This window comes from Papilio machaon, chromosome 20 (genome assembly GCF_912999745.1).
Source record: "Papilio machaon chromosome 20, ilPapMach1.1, whole genome shotgun sequence".
NCBI lineage: Eukaryota > Metazoa > Arthropoda > Insecta > Lepidoptera > Papilionidae > Papilio > Papilio machaon.
In genome coordinates, this window is record NC_060005.1 from 5655165 (window position 1) to 5683069 (window position 27905).

The 27905-nt window shown below is 32.8% G+C and overlaps 2 protein-coding genes across 4 annotated transcripts; both read left to right on the top strand.

The window, feature by feature from the left end:
• The first annotated feature begins 490 nt into the window (after window positions 1-490).
• Window positions 491-3329, top strand: LOC106711450 (60S ribosomal protein L17). Its single transcript, XM_014503762.2, has 4 exons — window positions 491-568; window positions 771-859; window positions 1369-1641; window positions 3085-3329. Exons 2-4 carry the CDS (start codon window positions 779-781, stop codon window positions 3292-3294), a joined length of 564 nt encoding a protein of 187 aa, XP_014359248.1. The 5' UTR covers window positions 491-568; window positions 771-778; the 3' UTR covers window positions 3295-3329.
• A 2150-nt stretch (window positions 3330-5479) lies between these two features.
• On the top strand, window positions 5480-26645 carry LOC106711523 (acetylcholine receptor subunit beta-like 2). 3 transcript variants are annotated; one of them, XM_045682878.1, is made up of 12 exons: window positions 5480-5585; window positions 11009-11137; window positions 12818-13011; window positions 13500-13628; window positions 14102-14263; window positions 14637-14793; window positions 15176-15303; window positions 17033-17208; window positions 22376-22528; window positions 25112-25227; window positions 25383-25495; window positions 26298-26645. In XM_045682878.1, the coding sequence occupies exons 1-12, from the start codon at window positions 5492-5494 to the stop codon at window positions 26514-26516; spliced, it is 1770 nt and encodes a 589-aa protein (XP_045538834.1). In that variant the 5' UTR covers window positions 5480-5491; the 3' UTR covers window positions 26517-26645. The 3 variants fall into 3 exon arrangements, with proteins under 3 accessions (XP_045538834.1, XP_045538835.1, XP_045538833.1); XM_045682879.1 differs by lacking the exons at window positions 5480-5585; window positions 11009-11137 and adding an exon at window positions 12214-12325; XM_045682877.1 differs by lacking the exons at window positions 5480-5585; window positions 11009-11137; window positions 17033-17208 and adding an exon at window positions 17240-17415 and having other exon boundaries at window positions 12823-13011.
• The last annotated feature ends 1260 nt before the right edge of the window (window positions 26646-27905 follow it).

Here is a 27905-nt window from a genome sequence, read left to right on the forward strand (position 1 = left end):
CATTCAGTAAATGATATGACACATTTTAAAATCAGCCGTAATGATGATCAGCTGATGTGAGGTAAGCTTTTGTGTCAGTTTATCGCTGATTTGCACACGTCTGATACGTATACCTTCAAATATTACACACATTCGCGAGAAACGTGACCCTTCTGTCAGTGTAGTAATAAAAACCAAGGATTTTAAAAGATGGAGTATGACATGTTAGGAAGAACCAAGACTTTCATTACACATAAATTTTCCGCTTGATAACCTATAGTATAATTATTAAAGTTTACCTATAAGTGTTTTTTAACGTTAACTTTTATGTAAAAATACTTCTATAACCATTTTACCAAACATATAAATATAGCAACTGAACAAAATTGAGGTTAATTTAATTTATTATCACCATACGTAACATTTTTTATTTTCTTGAAATAAAAAATCCATAGAGTCATAGGCGTCAAGTTAAAGCCAATGTGAAGTACTTCTTTTTATATGGTAACACTTAAATTCAAACGTCACTATTCGTAAATGTCAAAAGTTTTGTCTATGTTCTTTTCCTGCTAAAATATATCCTAGAGAGGTTGGTTTCGTGTTTTTAAAATCTGTTTTAATCACAAAAAGTACAAATTTTTATGTTAAAATCTACTATGTCATTTGTTAATCCAGTGTTCTGTTGCCGCCGAAACCTTTATTTAAAGGAATTTATTAAAATTTGTTATAACATAAGTAATAACCTCTGTTTGTGTGTACCATCAGTGACATAAAGCCGCTCTGTTTTTCAGTAACAGAAATGGGTCGTTATTCTCGGGAACCTGATAATCCAGCCAAGTCATGCAAGGCGCGTGGCTCCAACCTCCGTGTTCACTTCAAGGTATGTTAAATATTATATCGAAGTACTTTGTGCTAATATTGTTGCTCCACATGCTACGTTGGGGCAAGTAGAATTTAAAAATTAGTCTTGAATTCGTGATGAAAACAAAAATAAAAACATTACGATAGTTTGAACTCAAGTATCTAGTCACAGTGGTATTGTAAACTAACCTATTGTTTGATGCTTATGTTTTAAGTCAAACTTTGCAATACCAGTGATAAATAACTGAAAACTACTCAGTACTAGTGTTAGAAAAAATAAATTACTGGTTGGTTATGTTTGTAACATAAATTTCAATCTTAACCAAACCAAAAAAAAAACATATCACAGCATATTGTTGTACAATTAAATATGAAAAATTCTTAAATACTAGATATAGATAATGTAGAATTATAATGCTTTATACCATGATGTAAATTGAAGTTTTCAGACATGACCAAACTTTAAAGTTAAATTAAACTTATCATGAAGTCTTACAAATAAACATTCAAATTATTCTTTTATTTCAGAACACATATGAGACAGCAATGGCAATAAGAAAGCTTCCCCTACGCCGTGCTGTCCGCTACCTTAAGAATGTTGTAGACAAGAAAGAATGCATTCCCTTCCGTCGCTTCAATGGTGGTGTTGGTCGTTGCGCACAGGCCAAGCAGTTTGGCACAACACAAGGTCGCTGGCCAAAGAAATCTGCAGAATTCTTATTGCAGCTCCTTAGGAATGCGGAATCCAACGCTGATTACAAAGGCTTAGATGTTGACAGGCTGGTTATTGATCATATTCAGGTATGTAACAATTTTTATTCAATATTGGAAGTTTGATGAGACAAATAATCTAAAAGATTATTATTGTGTGACAAATTTATCTGGTATGTTGGGCAAAAGTAATATTAGGGTGGCCATCTTCTATCACTTTGTCTTGTGTCTAGATATTTTCAGATAAAACATCTTTAATAACAGAAATTTGACATCACTCAGTTTACATAATTTAAATTTTGAAATGCAATATGTATATGAATACTTTGCTAAATACACTTTGTCGTAGTATTCTGATTAAAGCAAGCTACATTTGTTAGAAAGTCTTTAAAAATTCAATGATATCTCGGTAACTTGTTAGGGACATATGCCTTTATGCTTGACATAGTATATCCATTGTACTTCTGTTTTCTAAAGGCATAAAGCATATTGTAACATGATTTAATATGAAAAATACAATAAGTTTTTTTTATTCATTTGATACAAACATTTAAAACATGTCAAAACTATTACAGTAGAATTATGAACTAAAAACTTTGACTTGACAAGATGAGGAACTTGAACTTGATAGGGAATTCCTTTTAAGACTTCATTTATATATTTAGCCGACTTCAAAAAGAGGTTATCAATTAGACTGTATTTTTTTATGTATAATCGCAAAGCTCCACCCCTGGTACTCCGATTTTGATAAAAATTATTTTAATCGAAAGGAAGTGCTTGCAGATGGGTCCCATTTTTTTTTTAAATAACTAGAAGACTAGTAGATTTTATTCCGACAACATACCTTTTACTAACTTCTACATAGTCTGATTTTTTAAATTTGAGTTATCAAGTTTAATTATGTCTATGCTGGGAAATAACATTTTGTTTGAGTAAAAGTCTAAATAATTTGAGATACCAAGTATTTGAGGCTTTAGTATTAAGGAACGGCATTTTTTTGACTTACTTTTCGACTTACAAGTTAAGAGTTCAGATTAAACTGTACTACATAGATTTCAAATATGTACAAACTGGCTATCATTAAAATGTAGTGTTCATTTGTAGTCAACATGTTCACCAATTTTGTGTTAAACAGTTTTTGAACAAGACAACTCACGCCAATAACAAATAGGGGCAGGCAGAGACCATGGACTTCCATTTTTCGTATTCCCGGCACACTTGTACCATTTTCCAAATTCATCTAAACAAATGCATCAAATTTTTTGATAGATGGTAAAACTCCATCTAAGAATTCCAACACTGCCAAGTGGTTTTTGCTGTAATTTTAAGTAATAATAAACTTAATTAATTAAAAAAGGCTTCTCACGTGTGATCGTCTGGTGACGGCACCGAATAGTTTCGGACCCTTCGGAGGTCCATCTTTAGGGCGAGTGTTTATTTTGAGGACTTCATGACCGACTTAATTCTTTATTAATTTTTACGTCTCACGAAAGTTTAAACAATTTAATAATAAACTTATTACGTTGCTTGCAGGTGAATAGGGCACCTTGCTTACGTAGGCGTACGTATCGAGCTCACGGTCGTATCAATCCGTACATGTCTTCGCCGTGTCACATCGAGGTGTGTCTGAGTGAGCGCGAGGATGCTGTAGCTCGTGCTGCGCCCACCGATGATGCGCCAGCTAAGAAGAAACTCTCCAAAAAGAAGCTCGCCCGCCAGAAGGAGAAGATGATGAGAGAGTAGAATAAGCGGTCAAATAAATGATTTTACAACTACAATGTGTGTTTTGTTTTTATGAATGTTTGCTTATGGTCCGGGAGCCAGCGACAGATTTTCATGACCAAGTCCCTCCCAATCGAAACTTCGTAAAATGCATAAGGGACTTATACTATGAATACTCGCGACCATCAGCTGCGGCTCCGTGGGTGGGGTAGGCAGTGGCAGCCTCCCACGCATGGAGAAAAAAAAAATTTTTTTCAGACATTTCCTCTCATTTGAAAATTTATCAGAGTATAGTTTATGTAGTATTTTAAAAGAAAAACAGCTGACCATAACACGGTGGATTATACGTCAACTGCCTCCTTGAAGATGAAAAAAAATAAGTCCCTTATGTATTTTACGAAATTTCGCTCGAGAGGAAATAATTGACCGAAAATGTACCTGGCTCCCGGGCTATTAATGTAGTGTTACTGAGCCTTAATAAGTAAATAATACTTTTTCGAAAATAGTAAGGCATCATATCTGGCTTTGTTATTGGGTTATTCTAGCATTGCCTCGTTCAACTTCCTTCCTCCATCCATTCACTCCCTCCTCCCATAGTAAGAGACATAAATTAACAGAAAATACTTGACGGTCTTCCTGTTTAAATTTTTTAGCACGGTATGCAACAACTAACTACTGTTGGAGCTTGAATTAAATTGTACAAATTTTCTAGGATTGATTTTTGCTATTCTCCACTAGATGGCGTTAAATTATCCTGCCAAACTACAAATATCTTTTTCGTTCCTGTGAGAAATTGTCAAAATAAAATATATATTGGCACTATCCAAAATACATTTTTATAATTATTAGAAAAACTTAGCACGCAACAGCGAGGTATACCTCTAGTTTACAGATTTGTTTTTTTAGTAAAATGTATGAAAAAAATCAGTGGCACATTTTTCTTCATTAGGATGCGTCTAGACGCAGTTTTAAAGCACTCTTAAAGTAACCTATTTACTTATACATATCCAGTAAACTCTGATATTCACGTTTTAAATTGTAAACCACAAAATTAACGTTACAGAGACCTTTTCTTAAGTTATAATTTTCCTCCGCCAATTTCTCTGCTTCATTGCTTGCTTCAATACGTTTTAATTTCGATTGTTCAATTTCTTGTCTCAAATAACTGTTTTCTTTTTGCAAATGTTTTCTCCAAATACTAGACATTTTTACGAATGGAGAGAATTTACTAGATTCTTATAAGATTCTTGTAAAAGACAAGCTTCTTGTTTCGCGTCGTGTAATTCCCTTTTTAAGTCTAAATTTATATTCTTCAGGTGGATAGCTCTTGACATCTCTTGATGCTGTTTATTAACTGCTGCGATCAATTCCTTTCTCAATCGTTTATTCTCTTCAACCAGTTTATTAAAATCGGGACTAATTTGAGTTTTTACTTCTGAAACATTGAAATAATTTTGTAATTTTTTTCTTGATTTCATTTTACGTCATAACACACTTTTCAATTTTCATTCTTGCCAAATAACTTGTATGTGCAATATACTACAAACGTCAATGTCACTGTCACAGTCAATATTATTTTTTTAATTTTATTTCTTTGAAGAGATCTGTGATTAAAACATACATATAGTTCCCAATTTTCGCAACAAGAGGAAGGAAATATTAAGATGCGTAGGCAGAACACACACATTCCGTATTAGCATTACACAAAGTAGAACGTGTAATTATTTATTTAGAGCTATGGTTTCTGCAATTCCACGTCTTGTGTGAGTCATTGATAGTAAGGGATTATTGAGGGTAAAAGTGGAAATATGCGACAAAATTTCGTATAAGCATCTTCATATTCAGAGGCATGAAATGGTTACTTACTTAGTAAGCCAAAATACTGACAAACTAAGACACTAAAAAGTTCAATAAAAGCGCTGGAAGTTGGTCGTAGAAGGTTATAGCTACGTATACCTATACTAATACATAAAGAAGAAAGATTTGTATCTTTGTATGTAATAAATAAACACAAAAACAGATGGACCGATTTCAAACATTCTCATGGCAATTTGAAAGCTCTTTTTATCACTGAGCAAAAAGGCCATATTTATTACTAGAATTTCACGTGCGGACGGAGCCGCGGGCAAAAGCTACAAAACAATAAAGGGGTCCGCGTAATAATTTGCGAGCATCTTTCCCCTTAGTTATTTAGTTAGTTGCAAAGGAACCCGCACGCATGTCGCACGGTCAGGCGCTAGCAGTCCTCTGCGCTTGCGCGCTCGTCAGCGCCGCCGCGGAACCCGCGCCACCTAGGAGGTCCGATATTAAAGGTAAACAAACCTTTTTGCTTAAATATTTTTTTATTGATGGCTAGTTAGTAAAATGTTTTTTTTTATCAAAAGAAATTGTTGTAATAAATTTCTATATTTAACTTTCAAATTAAATGTAAAAATAATAATTACTTTTTCTAGTTATTTGCTACAAAGATAAACTTTACTTTGTATCCAACTTAGCTTAAAGTTGTGTTTACATAATGTTAAACATATTAATTCGAAAGCTTATTACTATGTATCTGTGAAATAAAATATGTGTCCGTTACTCCTGAAATTTTTGTGGAAGTTTGGGGTAAAGGGTAAAGATAACTTCTACGTGGGTTGTGCTTTCTATAATTTATTCATTGAAAACTAACTGTCCGCGACTTTGTTCGCAGTTTATTAAAAAAAAAAACTTAATTAGTGGCCTATGTGTTCTCCAAGGCCTTATTCTATATCTATACCAAATTTCAGTTAGATCCATGCAGACGTTCTGTAGATACCTTCTAAAACATCCATCCACCTATCCATCTATATATCCAAACATTCGCATTTATAATATTAGTAAGATTATTGCCAATTAACATTGTTAATGTATTACATTCCTGACCTATATTATCATTCCGCGACACAATTCTCCCGCGGGATTATCGTATGAAAACTCATTCGCACGTTTAAACTTCAATAAAATAAACGGTCAGCAAATGAGGTCATTGGTACGAGCAGTGTGCCATCGCAGGGTGTTTGTTCCTCAGTTCGGTTGGCAAAATTTAATTTTTAAGGTGTAATTTGCAAAAAAGTACCATTTGGATTCGAATTTCTTTATATGACTATCACCCATGTTACAGATTCCCAATCACGATCAGGAGAAATAAAATGTTGCCAAGTAACAAAAAAAAAATATTTTAAACTATTACAATTAGAAACAACAGATATCATTCACGCGGTGTCATTAAATACACTTTCAAAAATTCATCAAAATGTTGTTGAGTTCAGCCCGAGCGGATCAAAAAATTAAAATAAACGCTAATGTTACATAAAAGTAAAACTTTGCAGAATTTTGCATACCTTACTATGTAAAGGGCGAAAACCACCGTTGTAAATAGCATTTAAACGTAGTTTTCCACCGCCAAAACATTTCTATTTTCTCTCATTATCTGGCAAAAAAATAGTATGTTTTTTATATGGATTTATCCGCAGTGTAAACCTACGATAACTCGCACACTCAAGCATGTAATTCGTGAGGATCGTTGACACCGAAACAGCGGCTAGCGCGGCGCCTTTGATCCACACCGATTGACCTACATTACCGTCAACGGATGCTCGTAACTGTTGCATTTTATTTTTGGATTTCTTTCTAAGAGACTATCCAAACATCGGTCAGTTTGCTGCAATCGTTTATCCAGGACTAAGGGGATTTCAATTATTTTTGCAATGCAAAGGAGTACGTTAGTTAAAGTGCTGTTCAAATTTATTAGTCAGCAACTCCGCAGGAACTTTCAATGACGCAAAAAGAACATATCTCTTAGTAACTTTCTCCGTCTTAAAGAACCTTGGACTCGACTTTAACACAATTACAGTGTCCCCCTTTTACAAGACAAATTGTTTGAGGGGTTGAATCAAAAAGAAAGAAAGGTTTAAAGGCGATCTATATTACTGCGATATAAATAAATGATGCTTTGTTAGTAGTATTAGTAATGGAAAATGACAAAATAAATTTAGATTTTTGTTTTAAAACATTTGCTAATCGTGGATTTCCTTACTTTGATTGAAAAACATATTTATTTTAGCTATATATTTCTGTTCTGTTTCGGTAGTAAACTGGTCATTCTTGCTTGACATGACCGGGCTCAAGTTCGTTATGTCAGGTCATTGTCATAGGTCAAGGCGTAGAGATGCATCATGTAATTTGTTTTACGACTTGCTACAGTAGTACAATAAAGATGGATCTTAACTTCTGATCTCGAATGTCTGGCAATGATTGGCATAACTGACCACTTAGATATTGACCACGATCTGAAGTGTGTTTTGTGGTTATGTGTAGATATATCGACCAAAAGAATGGTAGTAGCAACATTATAAAACCAAACAAGTACTTTTACTTGTAATGATATAAAGATTAAATAACGTAAACAGAATCTATGTGTCCTTTTGTATCATTTTCTATGCCTAAGTATGTTTTCAGATAAAATAGAGAATCTAACAAAGACATATGAGTTTGTAGAAGTATGAGTTTGTAGAAGTAGCTGGCAGCTACCTCGGACAAAGAATTAGTCTAGCTGTTCAAAGGTGGAACGCTGCCAGTATCTTCGGAACCTTGCCTATAGGGACTCCTTTTTATAATCAGTCCCACAGTCAAATTATTTTATATAATTTTGTGGGACATAGTTCTATTTTAGGTTATCATTATATTGTAAATAAATAAATAAATAATAATAATAATATGAAGGGGCAGGAGAGCCTTCATCAGAAATCATCTTGTGCGAGTATAAAAGCGGGTATGTCGGCAGATGGGTGTGAACAGTTCACGAGTCCTTGTTGTAATCGCAGTTGTTTAATAAGGGTTAGGTAACCAAAAATACACAGTGGAACGAACACTGCAGTGTCTAACCAATGCGACATCAACTTAATTAAGCGGTAGATTTAATTTGTTAATTAGATGCTAAGCGATTCGTCGCAAGCGTGGTGCGCGGGCGCCGTCTCGAACAACACTGTTCAATGGCCGCCCTCACAACCATCGACAGTGACGCTTCGCTTGGCTGAAAAAGTCAACCAGTCATTTGACTTTGGCGGATACGCCGTCAAATATATTTTAGTTTTTATATAAATAATGTTTTTTAAGGTTTTTAGTTTTAGGTTCTAGCGTAATTTATACTTAAAGATATCAAATCGTTTTATTGACTATATATTGTTTAATATAAACCAACCTATATATGACTTTTAAAAAAGATGCAAGAAATGTAATTTCAAGAAAGTGTAGTGAGAGTAAACGGAAAGTGCGAAAGAAGTGACCCTCTTTCGAACGATAGTTTGGAATACAACGGAAATCTTAAACTGTACCTTTTTCAGACAGTTTAAAGTCTTGAGATCCTATTCATATTCCCGACGGTCAGTGTCAGGACATGATACATGTCGATCTTAGTCAAGTGGGCAATTGCAATTCGCTTCCTTGCGATAGCGGACATGGTTATATATTATCTGTAAGCGTGTTTTTGGCGCGCTGTTACGTCAACTGACACAAGTTCGAGGACGTTGAAATAATTTGTTTATTGTATTGTTGTTGATAAAACTTCTTTGTGACCTCAAAACTTCTTTGTGGTCTATGTTTTTTTTTGTATGGGGTATAGTTTTTAGTGATCATATTTACCTGTCAGTTTGACGTATTGCCCACACAATGGCCGCGACCCTTCCGTGGGTAATTGTAAATCTCAAAACAGATTGCTTGATGTGTTAACAGCAAGACTTTATCGTCTTTCTCGAGTTACATATATACTAGGTACTTTTTCTTGTATAATTCAATCAGAAACCGACCAATACAGGTCGGTTGGTATAAAATGTTAAATTGCTTGCAATTTGCTTGCATAAGCCGATCTTACAATGTAACTGATCGACGGAATAAAAACATAAGGGTCCACCAACACGTGCGCGTCACTAACAATAAATGGATCTTAAGTGACAAATAGCGGTTTCACACCGCGCAACCGGGAAGTAATCGCTCGGGATAGGACAATTGTACACATTTGATTATGGAATCTGTTGACGGTGACGTATGGCGCGGCTTCTCGAAGTCGCATTGTCGTGAACTGCGTATTAGACAGTTCACGAGTTGTTTGCAAAAATTTTACCTATGCTAAGCCATCTTGCTATGCACTTGTAAAAGAGTTTATACACCTTTTTCTCCTCATGTAATTTTCTAACAATCATTACCGTCTTAGTTTGTTGTTTTAGTATGAAATTTCTTCACTAAGTGACTGCTTAAGTAATTATTTTACGTACATGGTTATACCTTCTTGATTATTGTCTTATATCTGTGTAATAACCCGTTACGTGGTAACTCCAATAGTATCTACGACTTAACCGATTTTGAAAAATACGAGTAAGTTGTAATTTTTTTTTTATTTCAATTCGGCTGTTGTAAAAATAATTTGTTTATCGGTTATAAAATAGACTGATGAATCTATACAAGTACTTTGTACAACCTTAAGCATATAAAAATTTAATTTTAACACTTATTTAATTAATTATTCAAGAATTAATTTTTATAGCGTTGTCATAGTTACTGTTCCTATTTAAAATGTAAAAATAATGCATTTAAAGCTTGCATTATGTTGCGAGTTGCAATGGTAACATTAATCAAAGTCAATCATTCACAAATATTACGACACGCAGCTTCCTGCGACCGGAATTGTGGGTGTGACCGGCGAATAGACATGAGTGTTGAACTATAAAGACTGTTACACACGGTCTCCAAGTTTGATATAAGTAAGAAAGAATCCGTTCTATCATTCAGATGTTCTTTTTAAATTAATCCGTTGTATTTAATTGCGTCAGTAGAATAGTCTATAATACGACAATAATGTTGTAATGATTATAATTTATTTAATCCTAATAAGTCAAAAAGGTTAAATTATAGGATTTTATATAATATATAGCTATATACCCATAAAATATGGATATGTGTTAGTATGTGAAATTTAATTTAATTATATTCATTCGTTCCGCGTTCCATTCATCTTACTAATAAAGATTATAGATGCGGAAGTTTACATGGATATATGGATGGATGTTTGTTCGAAGGTATCTCCGGAACGGGTTAACGAATCTTTAAGAAATTTGGAACAGATGTAAAACATATTATGGCAGAACACATAGGCTATTTATTACGTTTTATTTTACAGCTATTGCTTTATAAAATTACGTTGAATTGCAATTGTTTGAAGGCAGTATACTATAGAAAGAGCAAAGTCCCTTAAACGAGGAAGGGACTAGTTCGCACTCCGTAGTAAATAATACAACGCTTCCTAGGAAGACGACTGCAGGGTTCAATGCCGAAGTCATAACATAAAAAATATAGTAACTGATTCCGCAACCGTTAAATTAATTCCGCTATTGTAGGAACCTGTCATATTCTATTAAAAATAAACTGACCTATAGAGTTATTTTATTGGGAATTTCTGTATCCTACATAAATAGTAAACAGTCGGTAATAATGACAATAAATGCAATAAAATCTATTAAAATTGTTTAATTTCATTGTGTCAACATTATTCTTTAAGTTTAATAATTCTTTTCTTTCTTTCCTTTTTTTATATCTTACCTCTTTTCTTTCTTTTTATATGATTACGAAGCATTACATGCGGTGTACTAAATACTTATAATATTTAAAGTTCTGTACAATATTTACGAACTTAAGGTTATTAATCGATACTTTAGTATTTAAGTACTGATGCTTTCTTCATTTGTTTCAGAGTCCAAAATTTTACAAGACCAGACGATTGCTGTGAGAAGAATGCCTATTGCTTATTTTTATCCATTCAGTCTTTGGCCTTTGCCGAGATATCCTAATAGAGGTAATAAATAAATTGGACATTATGATAATTATCGAATTAATTAAATTTGCATTGAATTGAAGCGCTAATAGCTTATAACTGATTTAGTATTCTCGTGGTCGAGGCCATTCTACTGGTGTCTTAAACCATATCGTAACACAAGTTTGCAGTTTAGTTAGAATGGTAATAATATTAAATTAATAAAAATATTAAAAGAAATCAAATAATCATTGAGCATTGTCCAAATTCTATATAATTTGATGGAAAAAGAAATAAATCTTGCAAAATATGATGTTTAATTTAGTTTATTTATAATAAGTATTTTAGATATCTCAAGTCAATGTTTCTGTGTTTGTCCTAGATCTGATGTTAATGCTGAAAGTATGGAATAATTAAAAATTGTTTAATTAAATATTTATATGGTTACAGATAGAGAAGAATCTGATCAGAAGTACAGAAGAAGTTTAGAATTACACATGTCTTATAAGAAGAGATAAGATCATTCAAATTGTGTTTATATTTTAACTTAACTAAGTTATGACAAAATTCTGAACTTAATTGGTTGATAAAAAGTCAAAATGGGAATTGTAATATTTTTAGTCTATTATTTGGATAGTTATATAAAAAATATTATTTTATTTTGTGATAAAATTTATTAAAATTGGATTATTTTTATAGTATAATGACAAGGAAAATAAAGTTTCTATAGTAAAATTGATGTTTATTTTAATGAATAACACCTAAAATATGAATCAGATATTTTATCAATTAACACCGCCTAACGCCATCTAGTGAGCGGTAGAATCACAAAATTTTTTAATTCAGTTACTTTTCGTCACATGTAGAATTTCCATAAAACAGTATTTGATTACCTACGTTTTTAATAAGTTTAGCTAATAAAATTAACACAATGTTAATAACTAAAAAAAAAACAGTTTTTTTAAGTTCGATAAAAACCAACTTACGCCATCTGTTGTTGAATAGAAAAATCCAATAATTCCTTTATTTTCCGTTTTCAACACAAGCGCTTCAGGCGTTTTCTACAGTATTGATTTCGCCTGCGCACAGCATCCCAGATTTACTTGGGCGAGGTACGAGTAGAAACAGAAATTTGTAAACATATTGACAAATAAAATTAATTTCAAGATTGAAGCACGATGAAATTGGAAATTATTTGGTTAATTTTCATTTATACAAAAAGTAGTCTTGGTAAGTGTCCAATTTACTTAAAAGTCCATTTTACTAACTTCTCTTGGTTTAGAATTTTTTCTTGAAAGCTTCCCTGTACTGCAGTAACATTTTAAGTACAACTAGATATCTTACGATGTTTCTCTATTGTGTTTACATATTATCCGATTCAAGGCAAAAATTGTTACAGAGATTTAATTCTTTAAATCTTACTAATATTGTAAATGCTTTTGTTTTGATAAATTTTTTACTAAACTCCAAAACGGCACAAGGGATCTCGCTGAATTCTCACTGAAGAACACATAGGCTAATAATTCTTTTTTTTATTTAAATTTTGCATGGACGGATTCGCGTGTAAAAGCTATATTAGTATTGATATATATAATTTTTCATAACATTTTCTTCGATACTTTGTCCTTACATTACACATACTTTGTCCATTTTTTCTTTAATTTTCTTGAAAGTAACTATTTATTAGATTTCGGAATTTATCTTTTTATTATTATTTTCCAGCTGTAAGACTTCTCGAAGCGAATCCAGATGTGAAAAGGTTGTATGATGATTTGCTTAGTAATTACAATCGCTTGATCCGACCTGTCACTAATGTTAGTGACATATTGACGGTCAGATTAGGTTTGAAGCTATCGCAATTGATGGAAGTCAATTTGAAGAATCAAGTTATGACAACTAATTTGTGGGTGGAACAGGTAAATATATAATTTTACTAGCTGTCGCCCGCGACTCCGTCCGCGCGCAGTTAAAAAATGGGGGGGGGGGGGGTATGAAAAATAGATGTTGGCCGATTCTCAGACCCACTGAATATGCTCACAAAATTTCATGAGAATCGGTCAAGCCGTTTCGGAGGAGTACGGTGACGAAAACTGTGACACGAGAATTTTATATATTAGATTAACTCATTCATCCTTAAAGAAGTAAAGGTATTTTTAATGATCAAACAATTTGCTTCAAATATAACTAAAAAAAATCTAAGACTCACAATGGCAACCAATAATCTTGATCAATAAATTTTAATTTACACATTTTTTAGAACGTTTCAAACGACATATTTAGTCTGGGAAGTGTTAAGACTACTACTTATACAATCTACTTTGACGTATTACTATTAATGTATTGATCCAAAAATTTCTTATTTACAGTGATTATGTTTACTTAAAAATGTTATTTATAATTTCAGAAATGGTTTGACTACAAGCTGCAATGGAATCCAGAAGACTATGGAGGTGTTGAAATGCTTTACGTACCATCAGAACATATTTGGCTTCCAGATATCGTGCTCTATAATAATTGGGATGGAAATTACGAGGCAAGTAAACTTTGTGTATATACTATCTATACTAATACTAGCTGTCGCCCGCGACTCCGTCCGCGCGCATTTAAAAAAATAAAAAATTGGGGGGGGGGGGGCGTTTATGAAAAATAGATGTTGACCGATTCTCAGACCTATGCTCACAAAATTTCATGAGAATCTGTCAAGCCGTTTCGGAGGAGTTCAAGTTCAAACCCCGTGATACGAGAATTTTATATATAAGACTATAAAACGGAAAAAATTGTATTATTGTATTTTTGTATGTAACGAAAAAACGAAAAAACTACTGAACTGTGTTCAACATTTCTTCTGCTATTGAAAAAGCTACATTGTCACTGAGTAACTTAGGCTATATTTATTACTAGTTTTTTTTAATTCTGCGCGGATGAAGTCGACTTCATAAGCTGCGACTTCGTCCGCGCGGAATTCGTGTAACAGGACATTGTATGACATCGAATTTCGTATTTTAGGTGACCTTAATGACGAAAGCGACATTAAAATACACAGGCGAAGTGAACTGGAAGCCGCCAGCTATTTATAAATCTTCCTGTGAGATTAACGTAGAATACTTTCCCTTTGACGAGCAGACTTGCTTCATGAAGTTCGGATCTTGGACGTACAATGGAGCTCAGGTATACTGGAGTTAAGAATATGAGATGCCTACTGGTACAAGGATAATTTAAGCCGTATTTATATGACTGATTCAACTTTGAGGTCAACTTATATTTAAAATTGAAAATCTCTAAATTGTCGCATCTCTATTGTCTTAACAGATATATTGACATATTGCCCTCCCTTTCATCATCTTAAAACAAAAAACAGAGATGACAACATCGTGTGGAAAAGAGCGTCAGTCATTTGAAATTCATAAAACTTATTTACGCGTTGATTGAGTTTAAATTAAAATTGCTTGCTAAGGGGTTCTTAATGTTAAATGCTATATGTGGTGATTTACGTGTGTAGTAATGTTAGACACATTTTCTAATAAAAATGTCTTTATTATAGGTAGATCTAAAACATATGGATCAGTCACCTGGCAGCAGTCTCGTGCACGTTGGTATTGATTTGAGTGAGTTCTACTTGTCAGTAGAATGGGACATATTGGAAGTGCCTGCGACTAGGAACGAGGAGTATTATCCTTGTTGCCCTGAACCTTTCTCCGGTGAGATATGAAGATTTTATAAAAACTTGAATTTAGCTTGGCTAATGCTGAATTTGATCTGTAAAAGACTGAAGTTATAACGCGATTTTTTCTGACCCGGTGGACAAAATTATAACTAAAATATAATAGCACACTAGCGCCACCATGTTAGTGTCATAAATGTGTCCTTATCGAACTGTGTAGACCGTTTAATTGTGTGACCTGTTTAGCTTTAGTGAAACTAAATATAACAGTAACTCATTATTCTTGTCAACCTTTGTCTCTTATGTATGTCTATGATTAAGTATGTTTGCAATGTTTTCATACAGAAGTAACCGCGACAGCAGCGCCACTATCACCGGTCAGGTATTTATAATAAGGCTATTATAAAATATTGTTTCAGACATAACATTCAAGCTGACGATGCGTAGAAAGACATTGTTCTACACGGTGAATCTAATCATACCGTGCGTCGGTCTCACATTCCTAACAGTACTGGTATTTTACTTGCCCTCAGATTCCGGAGAAAAGGTAAACTGTTTGATTAAGATGTAAGTAAATATACGTGTTACACGAAAATCTTTTTATTTCTTATTGAATTATTGATTTATGTATATAAATGTGTGTATTGTGAATTTTATAATGTTTAAAAACATTGATATTTTAAATTGTATTAGAAACATCGACATTATTTTTTTAACCAGTTGTAATTCTGACTAGAAATACTACTTGTTAGTTTTTGTATTTTGATACTTTATCATTTAGAATATAGCCGCATAGTACCGCCATCACGCGGTCGTGGGTTCGAATCGCGCCATCCGATATATCGTCATTCAAGTCAGAGTTTAGTCAGTAGGTAAAAAATAGCTCTAGTAATTTAGCTCTTCTAATATTAATTTCATAGTAAACAATTTCATGTATTATTTAAAATATCGATGTTTTATTGATGAGTTTTCTGAGGGCATGCTCATTTCCATCCTACAATCCGTTCATCCATGTTCCATGTGAGTCGTCTTGTCCGTATAAAATGTTAGTCTTTTTTGATTCATTGGCTGTTGTGATTGTGGTAGTGAACACAAAATTATTTTGCCCATCATTAACTTTTGTCTTTCCACAACAAATAAAAATTCTATATTTTAATATTACAACAGATTTTACAACATGTTTTTGTTAAAATTGTCTAATATATTAATATAAAATAATCTTTAAAATTAAACGTAATTCAATACTAAAGAAAAATGTATTTATTTGTTAAAAAAATACATCAGTTTGTTAATTATATAACGAAATCTAATTTCTTACAAAAACAAAAGTTTAAATGTGTTCCAATTTCAAAATAATTTGGAACATTTCTATTTTATTTTACCGCTATACAAAATTTTTATACAATTGATATTTTCCAAAATAAGCAATGTTTATTTCCACTTTTTTTATTCAACTCCCTTGTGTTTGAAAATTGGCTTCGCGATTTTAGCATGTGTCTTTTGTTATTGTTTTGATAAATTTGCTATATCTAATTTTGTCATGAAATCTAAATCAGAGATTATTTGTTCCATTTCTCAATTTTTACTTTTATTTTAATAAATAATATAATTAACAAGATAAAATAAAGACTTTCGATGTGTCTGGCTAACGGCCAACACCCAATAATCGAAAACCCAATATTTTAATCACTTTCTATGGTAGAGAGTAAAAAAACGGAAGTTTCTTTGCAGTTAATACCAGTGCATGATTCTAGAACTGCAAAAATATGCAAAAATTAATTCTATTAAGAATAAAATATTACTAAAAGTTACTTTTTTTTTCAAAAATCAATTTAAGAAATTGAATTAAAGTTTCCGCTAATTATGACATCTAAATAAAATAAAATTGGGAATGGATAAAGACTCGATCTCTGGTTTAACTTTCTTTCTGTTTTATTAAATACTAAATGTTATTAATGAAGATATTTAATTAATTTTTAAAATTATGTATTCACAAATTGGCGACTCTTAAACTCAGACAACAAGCAGTTTGGCGACATACTCGTATTTTGGTGGTATTCATATATTTTTTTTTTAAAAAGGCAAACATTTTTATCTTTAAGTGGTTACAAAAACGTAACAGTACTTAAAAGTATTTTATCTTTGAATTGTAATGATCTACTTGTAGAAGTAAAAATAAATAATAGTCGCCATTTTGTTATTATAATAATAAAGCGTGGAAAGACAACTGGCGATTGTGAGTAGCGTGTAACTCAAAAAGGACTTCTCTCCCTTAGATTTCGCTCTGCATCTCCATCCTGGTGTCCCTCACTGTGTTCTTCCTTGGTCTGGCGGAGATTATCCCGCCAACGTCCCTGGCGATCCCTTTGCTTGGGAAGTATCTACTGTTCACCATGATACTCGTGTCGCTCAGCGTATGGGTCACTGTTTGCATTGTAAACGTCCATTTCAGGTAATCATTCTCTTTTTTTTCTCTTTCGTAGATATCATTAAGCATCTCGATACTGGTATCACTGACTGTGTTCTTCCTGTTGATGGCTGAGATTATACCGCCCACGTCACTGGCGATACCCTTGTTAGGGAAGTATTTGCTCTTCACAATGATATTGGTGTCGTTAAGTGTATGGATGACCGTGTTGGTTCTAAACGTGCATTTTAGGTGAGTGAGGATTATTTAGTTTGCGTTCTTTTACTTTATCTTGCGATACTATTTGTTTTATGACTTGAGTTAATAGAGTTTGAATTAAATCTGAACATTTTAGTGTCCAATCACGAATGTTAATGTTAATTTTAAGTTTTACTTGTTCGTGCATGGAAAGATATGATGTTTTTCAAGAAATTTTTCAACACTTAATCCAGTATTTGGATTAATCTATGATCCTGAGTGATTTTGGTTGACGTTTTGCTTCTGTAGTGTACGATATAAAACTTAGTATACGAATATAAGTAACAAAAATTTTCTATGTGAAAGGAAATAATGAAAAATTGGTTTAATCTTAAGGACTTTTAAAAGTGTTTTCTAAATTTATTAACTTAAGAGATTTTGTGTCTTGTACTTATATTGGCTAAGATTAATTTAAGTAGGAACAAAAATACATTGAGTTCACTCAAGAATAATGTATTCGGAACCTCTACGGTCTCTGATTATTTATTTTTTTAATTGTAAAGTTTAACTGAAAATATGTTTAAATTTTAGTAGATTAAGCATGGTTTACACAGCACGTTTCGAAAAGAGTTAACACAGGTATTAAGGGATACAAGTATTCTTAATTTAAAATATGTAGTACTGAAGTATTGTAGTTTAGGTGATGATATTATCAATTTGTACAATAGCTTAGGTTACGAGTTAAGTTAAAGTTATTAAGTACACTTCTGTTAAGTAACTTCACGCACAATTTAGATATTGATAAAAATTACAACGCACTCAATTATTGATCCCCTTGTAATTATTTTATAAACTGCATGAAAAGTTGGCTCTCTTTTTTGAGTCAAAACGGCATATGACGAAATGCAAAAGTAGATAATTTTTAAGAGCATTATTAACTTACAAATGTTTTTTTTTGCTATCTCCATAAAAATTAAACACAAATGAGATTTGTATTTTTGAAATACAGTTGTATATAAATTTCACAAGACAGTTTAACAAATGTCAAGCTCGATTGAAGTAACTGGATCAGAATGAAGGTAGTTGGGTCAGATATATTGAAACGACGATGAAGTAATGAAAGATTAACAAAACATAAATCGAATGGACGATTTGTAAGCGCCTATAGAAGACTTTTTCTTGGAATCTAAAGGAAAGGTAATGCAAAGTTTGTACCCAATGTGTAATGTATGCAGTGAATATTAATAAGGAAACTGAAGACACATTTACCACATCTCTAATGTTTCGCCTTCGAGGAAGTGCCTAAAATTTTAAGCAAATATTTGTATTTGATCAGGCTGATGAAAGAAATATAGTTATACATCGTCTGAGATAAGTAAAGACAGATGGAATTTGTTTACGAAAGTAAGGTCAAAGATCTAGCTATCAATAAGACGTGAGTACGCTATAAAATAATTCACAAGTTTAAATAATAGACAGAGATATTCCGAATCTCCTATAAATCAGGTACGGTCAGCATATATACATTTAAAGAAAAAAAAATATTATTACTCATTGGAATTGGCAAAAACGTGGTATAAAATATAATACAAAAAAATTCTAGACAAGTTGAGGGCATGGTACGCTACCTTGTGGAACACCTAATTTAATATGAATTGAATCGGATAATTTGTGACTTAAATGAGTCTATCGACATTCTTAATCTTACAATATAAACCCTTTCTTAACCGTTATGTTAAATTTGAATGAGGAAATTATTGACAGGAAAATATCATTGCCAACTATGTCAAAAGCAATAGAAAAATCAACGACTGGTGTTTTCTGCTTCCTATTATATGGTGTGTATTTATGTAATTTATGATACAAAGGATAATTAAATTGTTTAAAGTTTCGTGAGATATCATAATTAATTAACGGCACCGACTAGTTTCGGACCCGATGGGTCCGAAACTAGTCGGTGCCGTCACCGGATGATTAAACGTGAGTTAAGCCGTTTCTTAATTAATTAACAAAGGATAATAGTAACTAGTAGAATGTTATTGGTTTCAATCTCAGCATTACCTGGATTATTAGAAAAAGGACAAAAACAGAAAATATACAGAAGTTTTATAATCATAAAAACCGAATTGGTAACATTAATTTTACAAGTCATTTCGTTACATTATCGGTATTATAAAAGTATACGTTTTATTTAAATATTAAGTACCTTTTTATATTAGTACTATTAAATTTAACGAACCTCATTCTTTAATTGGGCCCGTAAAAGCGTTTACGTCATCATTAACTAGCTATAAATGGCTTTTGGATCGCTATTTTTTTTCATATAAGAATATTTCGAGTAATATGTATTTATACAATAGAATAAATGTTTTAAAATAGAAGTAAAAATAATTTGAGTGACAATGAACATGATTTAAAAAGAGAAACAAAGATTTTTTGAATGAAGAAAATTTTTTTTTTTTCGTTAAAAAACAGTATTTATCTGATATTGGCATTTGGTTAATCGGTTGTTTTTCAGGTTTATCAGCCGTTATCAACAGTTCCAAACAGTACTATAAAAGACAGAAGCAATAAATAAATCAGTTTACATACATTTAGGTTGACTTAATATACGTCATGGCGGATGTTTCTCGTACCGATTCTATGGACTCAAGTAACCCAATGCGAAAAAAAGTCCCATTATGCTGATTGTAATAGACATTTATTCTTTAAGTGACCTTTTATTGTTTTCTATAAAGTAGTTCCCATGTAAATATACAAACAAAATGTTTTTTTTTTAATTTATTTGTCAACACTGCAGTTATTGTTATAACGGAATTTATTTATGCTCTATTATAAGCGTGTTACGTTAACTAATTAACTTAATCCGAACCGAACATTAATTAACATAACTGTGATTAAGCAATCGAATATCATTAAATTAATAATAATTATAATAGTTTATATATTTTTAGTTTCATGAATTGGTAAATATTTATAATTATTTTATGAATATATAACTATATTATGTAATAATCGTGAGTTTCCTCGCTTTATTATATAAACCAATTCTCTGATTCACTTAAAAAAAAACCAACAGAGATAATAGATATACGTTTTTGTAATTCTGTTTGGGTAGTAGAAGCGCACATTGTGATGTACTTGTCTCTTATTCGAAATTAAATGTTAAGTAAACAAGGACGTAGTCATAGAGTACGTACGTCGTTAAACGTCATCTTTATTTATTTCTAGGAAGACCAACAACAATTTATATAAAGTAGGTAAAATAGTAATTTTAAACCTAGACAATAATAGGTCCTCACGAATAGTAGAAGCTTTTTACGAAAATATTTTTGCGCGAACATAAATATCAAAACAAAAAGTTTAAAAAATCATAAAAAGAAAAAAACTTGATTTAGTTTAATTATGATAGATTGACCGATGATCTGGTCAAGGTTGCGGGAGTATCCTGGATGCGGGTTGCACAGGACCGATCACTGTGGCGATCTTTCGGGGAGGCCTATGCCCAGCAGTGGGCGTTACGAGGCTGAATGGATGAATGATAGATTACAATTTCTTCTTAATGAATATGTATAAAATGTAATTCATAAAGTGATCTCAAAATTTAAAATCTTTGTTAATATGTTTTTCACATAGGATCGTAATCATTTTCGGGCATTCGCCGCACAAATATCTGCGACATAAATTACGCAGTTCCATTGTTAAAACGTCATTATTGTAATAGAATGTTGCGGCCTGAGTTATTGCTATGATAGCAATTAGCACTGCTGTTATGTCGCTTAAAATTCACAACCGCTATTCAAAACGGCTATTTGAATATGCTACTCGCGTTTAGTTATTAATGTCATATTCATTTCTATTGATACTTAAATTGAAATGATCTTATATCAGAGATTCGCAAACCATTATTTCGTGACCCATTTCTGTTTTAATGGTTTCGGTAATCTTATCATCATCGTCAGCTCACTATACGTCCCCACTTAGTGGCTCGGAGCCTTTTTTTTTTTTTTTCTTTTTTTTTTTTTTTTTTTTTTGGCTCGTGGCTTAGTGGCTCGGAGCCTACCGTAAGTTAGGGGTGAATATGTCATTGTCAACCACGTTGGCCCGATGCGGGTTGGTTGACTTCACTTTGTTTGTAGTTTCTTGGTTATAAATAACTAGCTGTAGCTCGCGGAATTAAAAAAAATAATAAGTAGTCTATGTGACTATGTTCTACATCTCTGCGAAATTTCATCAAGATCCGTTGAGCCGTTCCTGAGTTATCTTCAAACAAACATCCATCCATTCATCCATCTAAACATTCGCATTTATAATATTAGTAAGAGATAATGAAAAACAACTTTGTTTGAATGAAAAAACACGATTACTATAATAGTATGTTAAGTTATTTTAATTTTAATATAATAACAAAGCTGCGGTTGAAAGTATGCAAATACCAAAGTATCAAATAAATCGCAATTCCAATTAAATACGAGTATTACAGTATTTTAAAATTAATTATAATTACGCATTTGTTAGCGTACTGTTATAATTTAAAATACTAATATTATTATATAAATCTACCATTATGATTTTGGAAGTAGCTAATTAGTCATACGACGTTCTTACGGTGAAGGAAAACATCGTGCAGTTTACTGCACATATCTGAATTATATGTGTGAAGTCAACCAACCCAGCCAGCCAGCGTGGTTGATTATGGCCTAGTCACCTCTAACTTGGGGTAGGCTTCGAGCCCCTCAGTGGGGACGTATAGTGAGCTGATGATGAAATATTCATAAGAAAATAAAAAGGTTAAAGATGTCTTAAAAGGAGTATTATTTATTATTTAATGAATGAAAAACGATTTTGAAAAGTCTGTATTCTTCCACAGAGTATGTACTCGGTGTGATAATTAAGATTATTAATTGCTATAAATATTATAGTAACTGTAGTAACCATGGTAACTACAACCTTCCTAACTATGGTAAATTAATGGTAACTATAGTAAGTATGGTAACTAGTTTATATTAATCAGGTCACCATCAACGCACACGATGTCTCCGTGGATGAAGAAGCTGTTCCTCCAGCTGATGCCGAAACTGCTGATGATGCGGCGTACCAAGTACTCATTGCCCGACTACGATGACACCTTCGTGTCTAATGGATACACCAATGAGTTGGAGATGAGGTAAGGATGCTGAAGCAGTCTGTATCTTTATTGCTCTTTGCCTGACTGCTATATATGTTTGTTAGTTCCATTACGTCATTCTGTAGCCAAATCGACTTGACCAATTTTGAAGGTTGATTCTCCTTTGTTTTGTATTTTTTCTACGAATGTCTTAAGCCATATTGAAACGAGATTTAATTTTGTTTTTAACAATATAACTAATTTTATGTTGTTAAGCTTTTCTTGTCTTGTAATTATGCCTCTAAGCGAGAGTGACTGCTATCCTCGTTGAATTATTCAAATACATTTTATAAATCATAAAGTCGCTGTTCAAAGGTTTGAATTCATTCAAAATATGCGGAAAGTTCCTAAACTCATATCCTTGTTACTAAATACCACACGCTTGTGATCTTAAGACGATAAATCTGTTGAATCATGTATGAGTATTCAAGTCTGCAGATTTTCGAATACACGATTTTGGGAAAATCAATCTTATCATCATTTGTTAAGGTTGATTTTAGCGTATACGCTTAAATGTTTGATACATTCACGTCATTTCGGGAACGCTCGAAGTGTTTTAGCAGCTGAATCATTCTTGAATATGTAAAAAAACTCTACTACTGTTGGAGGATGATTTTATGTCACCAGGATACAAAAGTCATGTTTTGTCAATAGAAAAATCAATTGAGAATTCAGTATTAATAATTTTAGTATTGTTTGGTATATAATGGTCCAATTTCAGCCTTCTCTCCCTTCTCACCCTTTTTTTTATAAGAAAAGGGTGGGAACGGGAAGTGGATTTGATGGAGAAGGGGATGCACAGGAAGGCGCAATATTTTCTTTCTGTGCGACTCTTACTCCGTCGATAAAAGGTAGGCAACGCATCTGCAATTGCGGATGTATATAGGCAGCGATCGTTTCGCCATTTCGGCGAATTCAGGTGGCAGCTTGCTCGTTTGCCACATTATAAAATATAAAGGTTATTGCAAACCCATAACTCGCCGCACCAAATTAGCAACCAAATTATCGTTCACTAGCTGTTGCCCGCTTCATCTGCGGGGAATTTAGAAAGTCTTCTATTAAATTGTAACAAAATATAGTCTTTACCACCCAGGGATAGTGTAGCTTCCCAATGGTAAATTTTTCATATCAATTCAGTAGTTTCGGAGCCTATTTTATGCATTCCAACTAATCTTTCCTTTTTAAAATATTACTATAAATAAAAGAAACATAAATATTAAAGAGATTACGATCGATTGCAAAAAAGTTATATCTTTTGAGTGGTAATTGTTAAAATGTTGTACAAATAACTTTTCAGTTGGCTCGTAAAATATTTTGCGTTCATATCGGGCCCTAAAACACGCTTTACGATAAATAAAATTATGTCCCCCGTACTACATTACGGCACATAAATTAAATTGACTCGAATGGATGTGAAGCTATTTATTATTGTAGCGTTTGTGTAAAAGCTATTAAATGATGCCGTTTTTATGGACCATTTTTATAAGTTACGGGTCTTTTGTAAATATTTTATGAGTTTTACATCATTGAGAATGGTCTGCTTCGGTGGTTCCAGAACAAAATAATAGGAATGAGGAAACAGGTGAAACTAAAAGACTGAATAACGTTAGTAGGTTTAACAGGTTTAATAGTGGTAGACGCCAACAAAAACATCTGTTGCATGAAATGGCCGGCTCGCTCGGTGAAATACCACGACCACACAGAAGACAGACGTGAAGTGGTATAGCTTCCGCGCTTCGTCTGATCAGTGTGGCGCCGAAGGCCTATTTTAGTAAAGGGGATGTGGGTTTGACGGAGGAGGGGATGCTTAAGAAGGGGAAATTTTCTCTTTCTGTGCACCTCCTCCTCCGTTGATTAGAGGTAAGCAATGCATCTGCAATTGCGGATGTTCATGGGCAGCGGTCACTTCGCTTTTTCGAAGGATTCAGGTGGTGGCTCGATCGTTTGATACCCTATGATATGAAAAAGTTTATAGGCAAGATATCAGACTAACTATATCATAATTCTAAAGATGAATAACTAAAACTGAGAATAAAAGAAAATAATGGAGAAAGAATAGAAATATATCGTAATTACAATTAAAGACATGTTATAAATGCCAAAAAATGGAAGCAGGAAATAAAAATGGAATAAAGAGATTATCCAGTTGGGAAGAATAAACCAAATCGAATGTTGAAATGAGTTTTCCGTGTGTACTCAGTGAACGACGTGCATCGGACCATGCTGATGTCAAAAAAGGGATGTTACAGCATTTAACATTTTTAAAAAGAATTTAAAAGGAGCTGGTAATCGAATTTTTCAGCTATGTAATTGTTTTTTGACTACCTAATAGTTAGGTGGTTAGGATTGAAAAATAAATTCTGAAGTTTCACTATTTGATTTGTTGAATAAATTTTATGATCTTTACCTGTTAATAATACGTATTGCTCGTGAGTCTATAGCACTTTATGATGGAACCGCAAATTAACAAAAACTTTTAAATTTCAAGGTCTGTCCACTTTGAAATGAAGTAATATCCAAAACAGACGCGTGGAATTATTAAAAATAATATTTTAAATTTAATTAACTAATTCATTTCTTTAGCAGGGACAGTCTGACAGATGCGTTTGGCGATAGCAAAATTGACAACGGCGATTACCGCAAATCTCCTGGCCCCGAAGATGATATTCTTGGAGCGAGCGCTCACCAGCGGCCTTCTGGTAAGTGATAACTGACAGTAATGGTAGTGGTACAGAAATGGTATTGGACGAAGTGGTGACGTGTCTGTCCTCCAAATATGCTATGCGCACTGGAGACGGTGTGGCCACATCCAACATTGCCACATACAGCCACTTATAATATTTGTTGTTCGTAGTAACGGAATCGGAGAACATGCTTCCTCGCCACCTGTCTCCTGAGGTAGCCGCCGCGTTGCAGAGCGTGCGTTTCATTGCCCAACACATTAAAGACGCCGACAAGGATAACGAGGTGAGAAAAGCCGAGATGTACCGTTGCAAATTCGTGGTACGCAGTCGAACACTGCCTGCTATGAGCGATAACGCTAAAGTCCTTTATCCTTCCAAAACTATAATTAATAATGAATTCAACATCAAAATATAGATTAAACGAATAGACGCAGTTATGGGTTTATACGACGGTAACGTGTTATGTAATTAATATCTCCCTCTAATATTAATTAATCTGTTAATAAAAAGGAATAAATGCTTATTCACGAATCCTTATTTGCACAATATTGCTGGTGTCATGATCGTTGTGTGTAAAGATAATGATGAGTGCATGACGTAGAGTATTTTCTACTGAGTGCGAATGACTCTGGAAATCATAGCATATTTTTCGTACAGTATATTTTTATTATTACTCATTCAGGTAACTTGGATGAATAAAAAAAAAAACAAAAAAATGGGACCCACCTGCAAGCACTTCCTTTCGATTAAAATAATTTTTATCAAAATCGCGGGCTAGGGGCGGAGATTCGCGGTAACACACATAAAAAAAAAAATTCAGTCGAATTGATAACCTCCTTCTTTTTGAAGTCGGCTAAAAAGATTTGTAAGGATCAAAGATCTCTGTTTGTTATTAAAGACCAACTTATGATTAGCCATTTTCAAATGTAGTACCCGCAAATGCTTTTGATCTATGACCTAAGTAACAGCATGTGTAAATAACTGCAAAAAACATCTTAACGAATCCTAACGAAAGATGTACAGCATAACTTAAGTTAGATACAAAGTGCTAGTGGAAAAGGACATTAATAACTTTTCTTTTGCAGGTCGTTGAAGATTGGAAATTCATGTCTATGGTCCTAGATCGGTTTTTCCTCTGGTTGTTTACTATCGCTTGCTTCGTGGGTACTTTCGGTATTATCTTCCAGTCTCCATCATTATATGACACTCGAATGCCAGTCGATCAACAGTTATCTTCTATACCAATGAAGAAAAATAACTTCTACTATCCCGCAGATGTTGAAACTATCGGAATTATCAGTTAAATAAAACATGGAATGGTTCCTACGTAAATATTCTTATTTACGTAAAGGACAGAACTTTATACATTCTTTCTGTAAAATTTGATTTTACACTTTGTAGATTTTGTCATCCCTTTCATTTACTTTGACAAAACAGGGACCTCATTATGTATCAATATAAATATCACTAAGTTATTTATAATACATAAATATTTTGAAGCGAGAGCGTCGGTGACTCAGGGGTTAAGAACTTGACTTGTAATCTGCCAGGTCCTGGGTTCGAATCCCGCCATGTACCAATTTGTTTTTCGATTACCGATTATGTATTTATATACATTTATCCATCGTTCGTACGGTGAAAGAAAACATTGTGTTGCAACCCGCGCATATGTGTGAATTCTCGAGAGAAAAAGACAGCGATGCGGCTCGTCACCCGTCACGTTCCGTATCACGAAATGGCAAAAGGTTGATTGCAGAGGTTCATTTGGCAACACCAAATGGAGGTCCGTGATCTCTACCTACTTCTCTGGGTTACAGGCGTATGTTGTATTATTGTATTTTGAAATTGCACAAATGGAAAAATTGTGAGTTACAATTGTTTACGTAGGAGCCATCGTAAATAAATAAACGTATTTCTTATGATAAATTAAGAATGAACATAATTAAAACATCATTGAAAGAAGTTGCAAATGTTCAATTTTGTTTTGTTCGATGTAGTTAACTTAGGTTATAAATAAATTAATCAATTAAATTGATTTATGTAAGCATCATTGGTTATATCAAGATTTCACTTTAAATGTAAGTTCGATGTATGCATGATCTTACAATAAATTATTTCTTAAAAGTTTTAAAAACACGCAGAAATGTATTTTTTTGCAGATAAATTTTTTTTTAATAATTTTTATAATTAAGGTTTGTTATATAGTTTTTGTGTACATTAAATAAGGTTAACGATAATTTTAATAATGTTAAAGATTCATTCTAGAATTAAAACGGCTGTGAATATAAATCGTTCTAAAGATTAATTCATTTAAGCGTATTTATGTTAAATAAATATTAATAATAAATAAAGAAATTGGATAAAATTAATACGTTTGTTTTAATGTATTTTACTTTTCCTAGCAGTAAGATTTTACTATCAACCCCACACTACTAAAAATCATTGTTATCTTTATTTTGATATTTGTTTTATTAAATGTTGAGAGATATGATACTTTTTAGACAGGGTTTTTTTAGTGGAAATTTAAGAAACCTTTTAATTAACAAATTAAAGAAACCGTCTCTACATTTTTGATTTATTATGTGATCACTTAATTAAACTACTACGTTTGCTTTCTATATATGTAAGTAGTCATAAACCATTTCTTGCAGTGGATGATAAGTTTTTCTTTTTAACAAAGTGACGATGCTGTG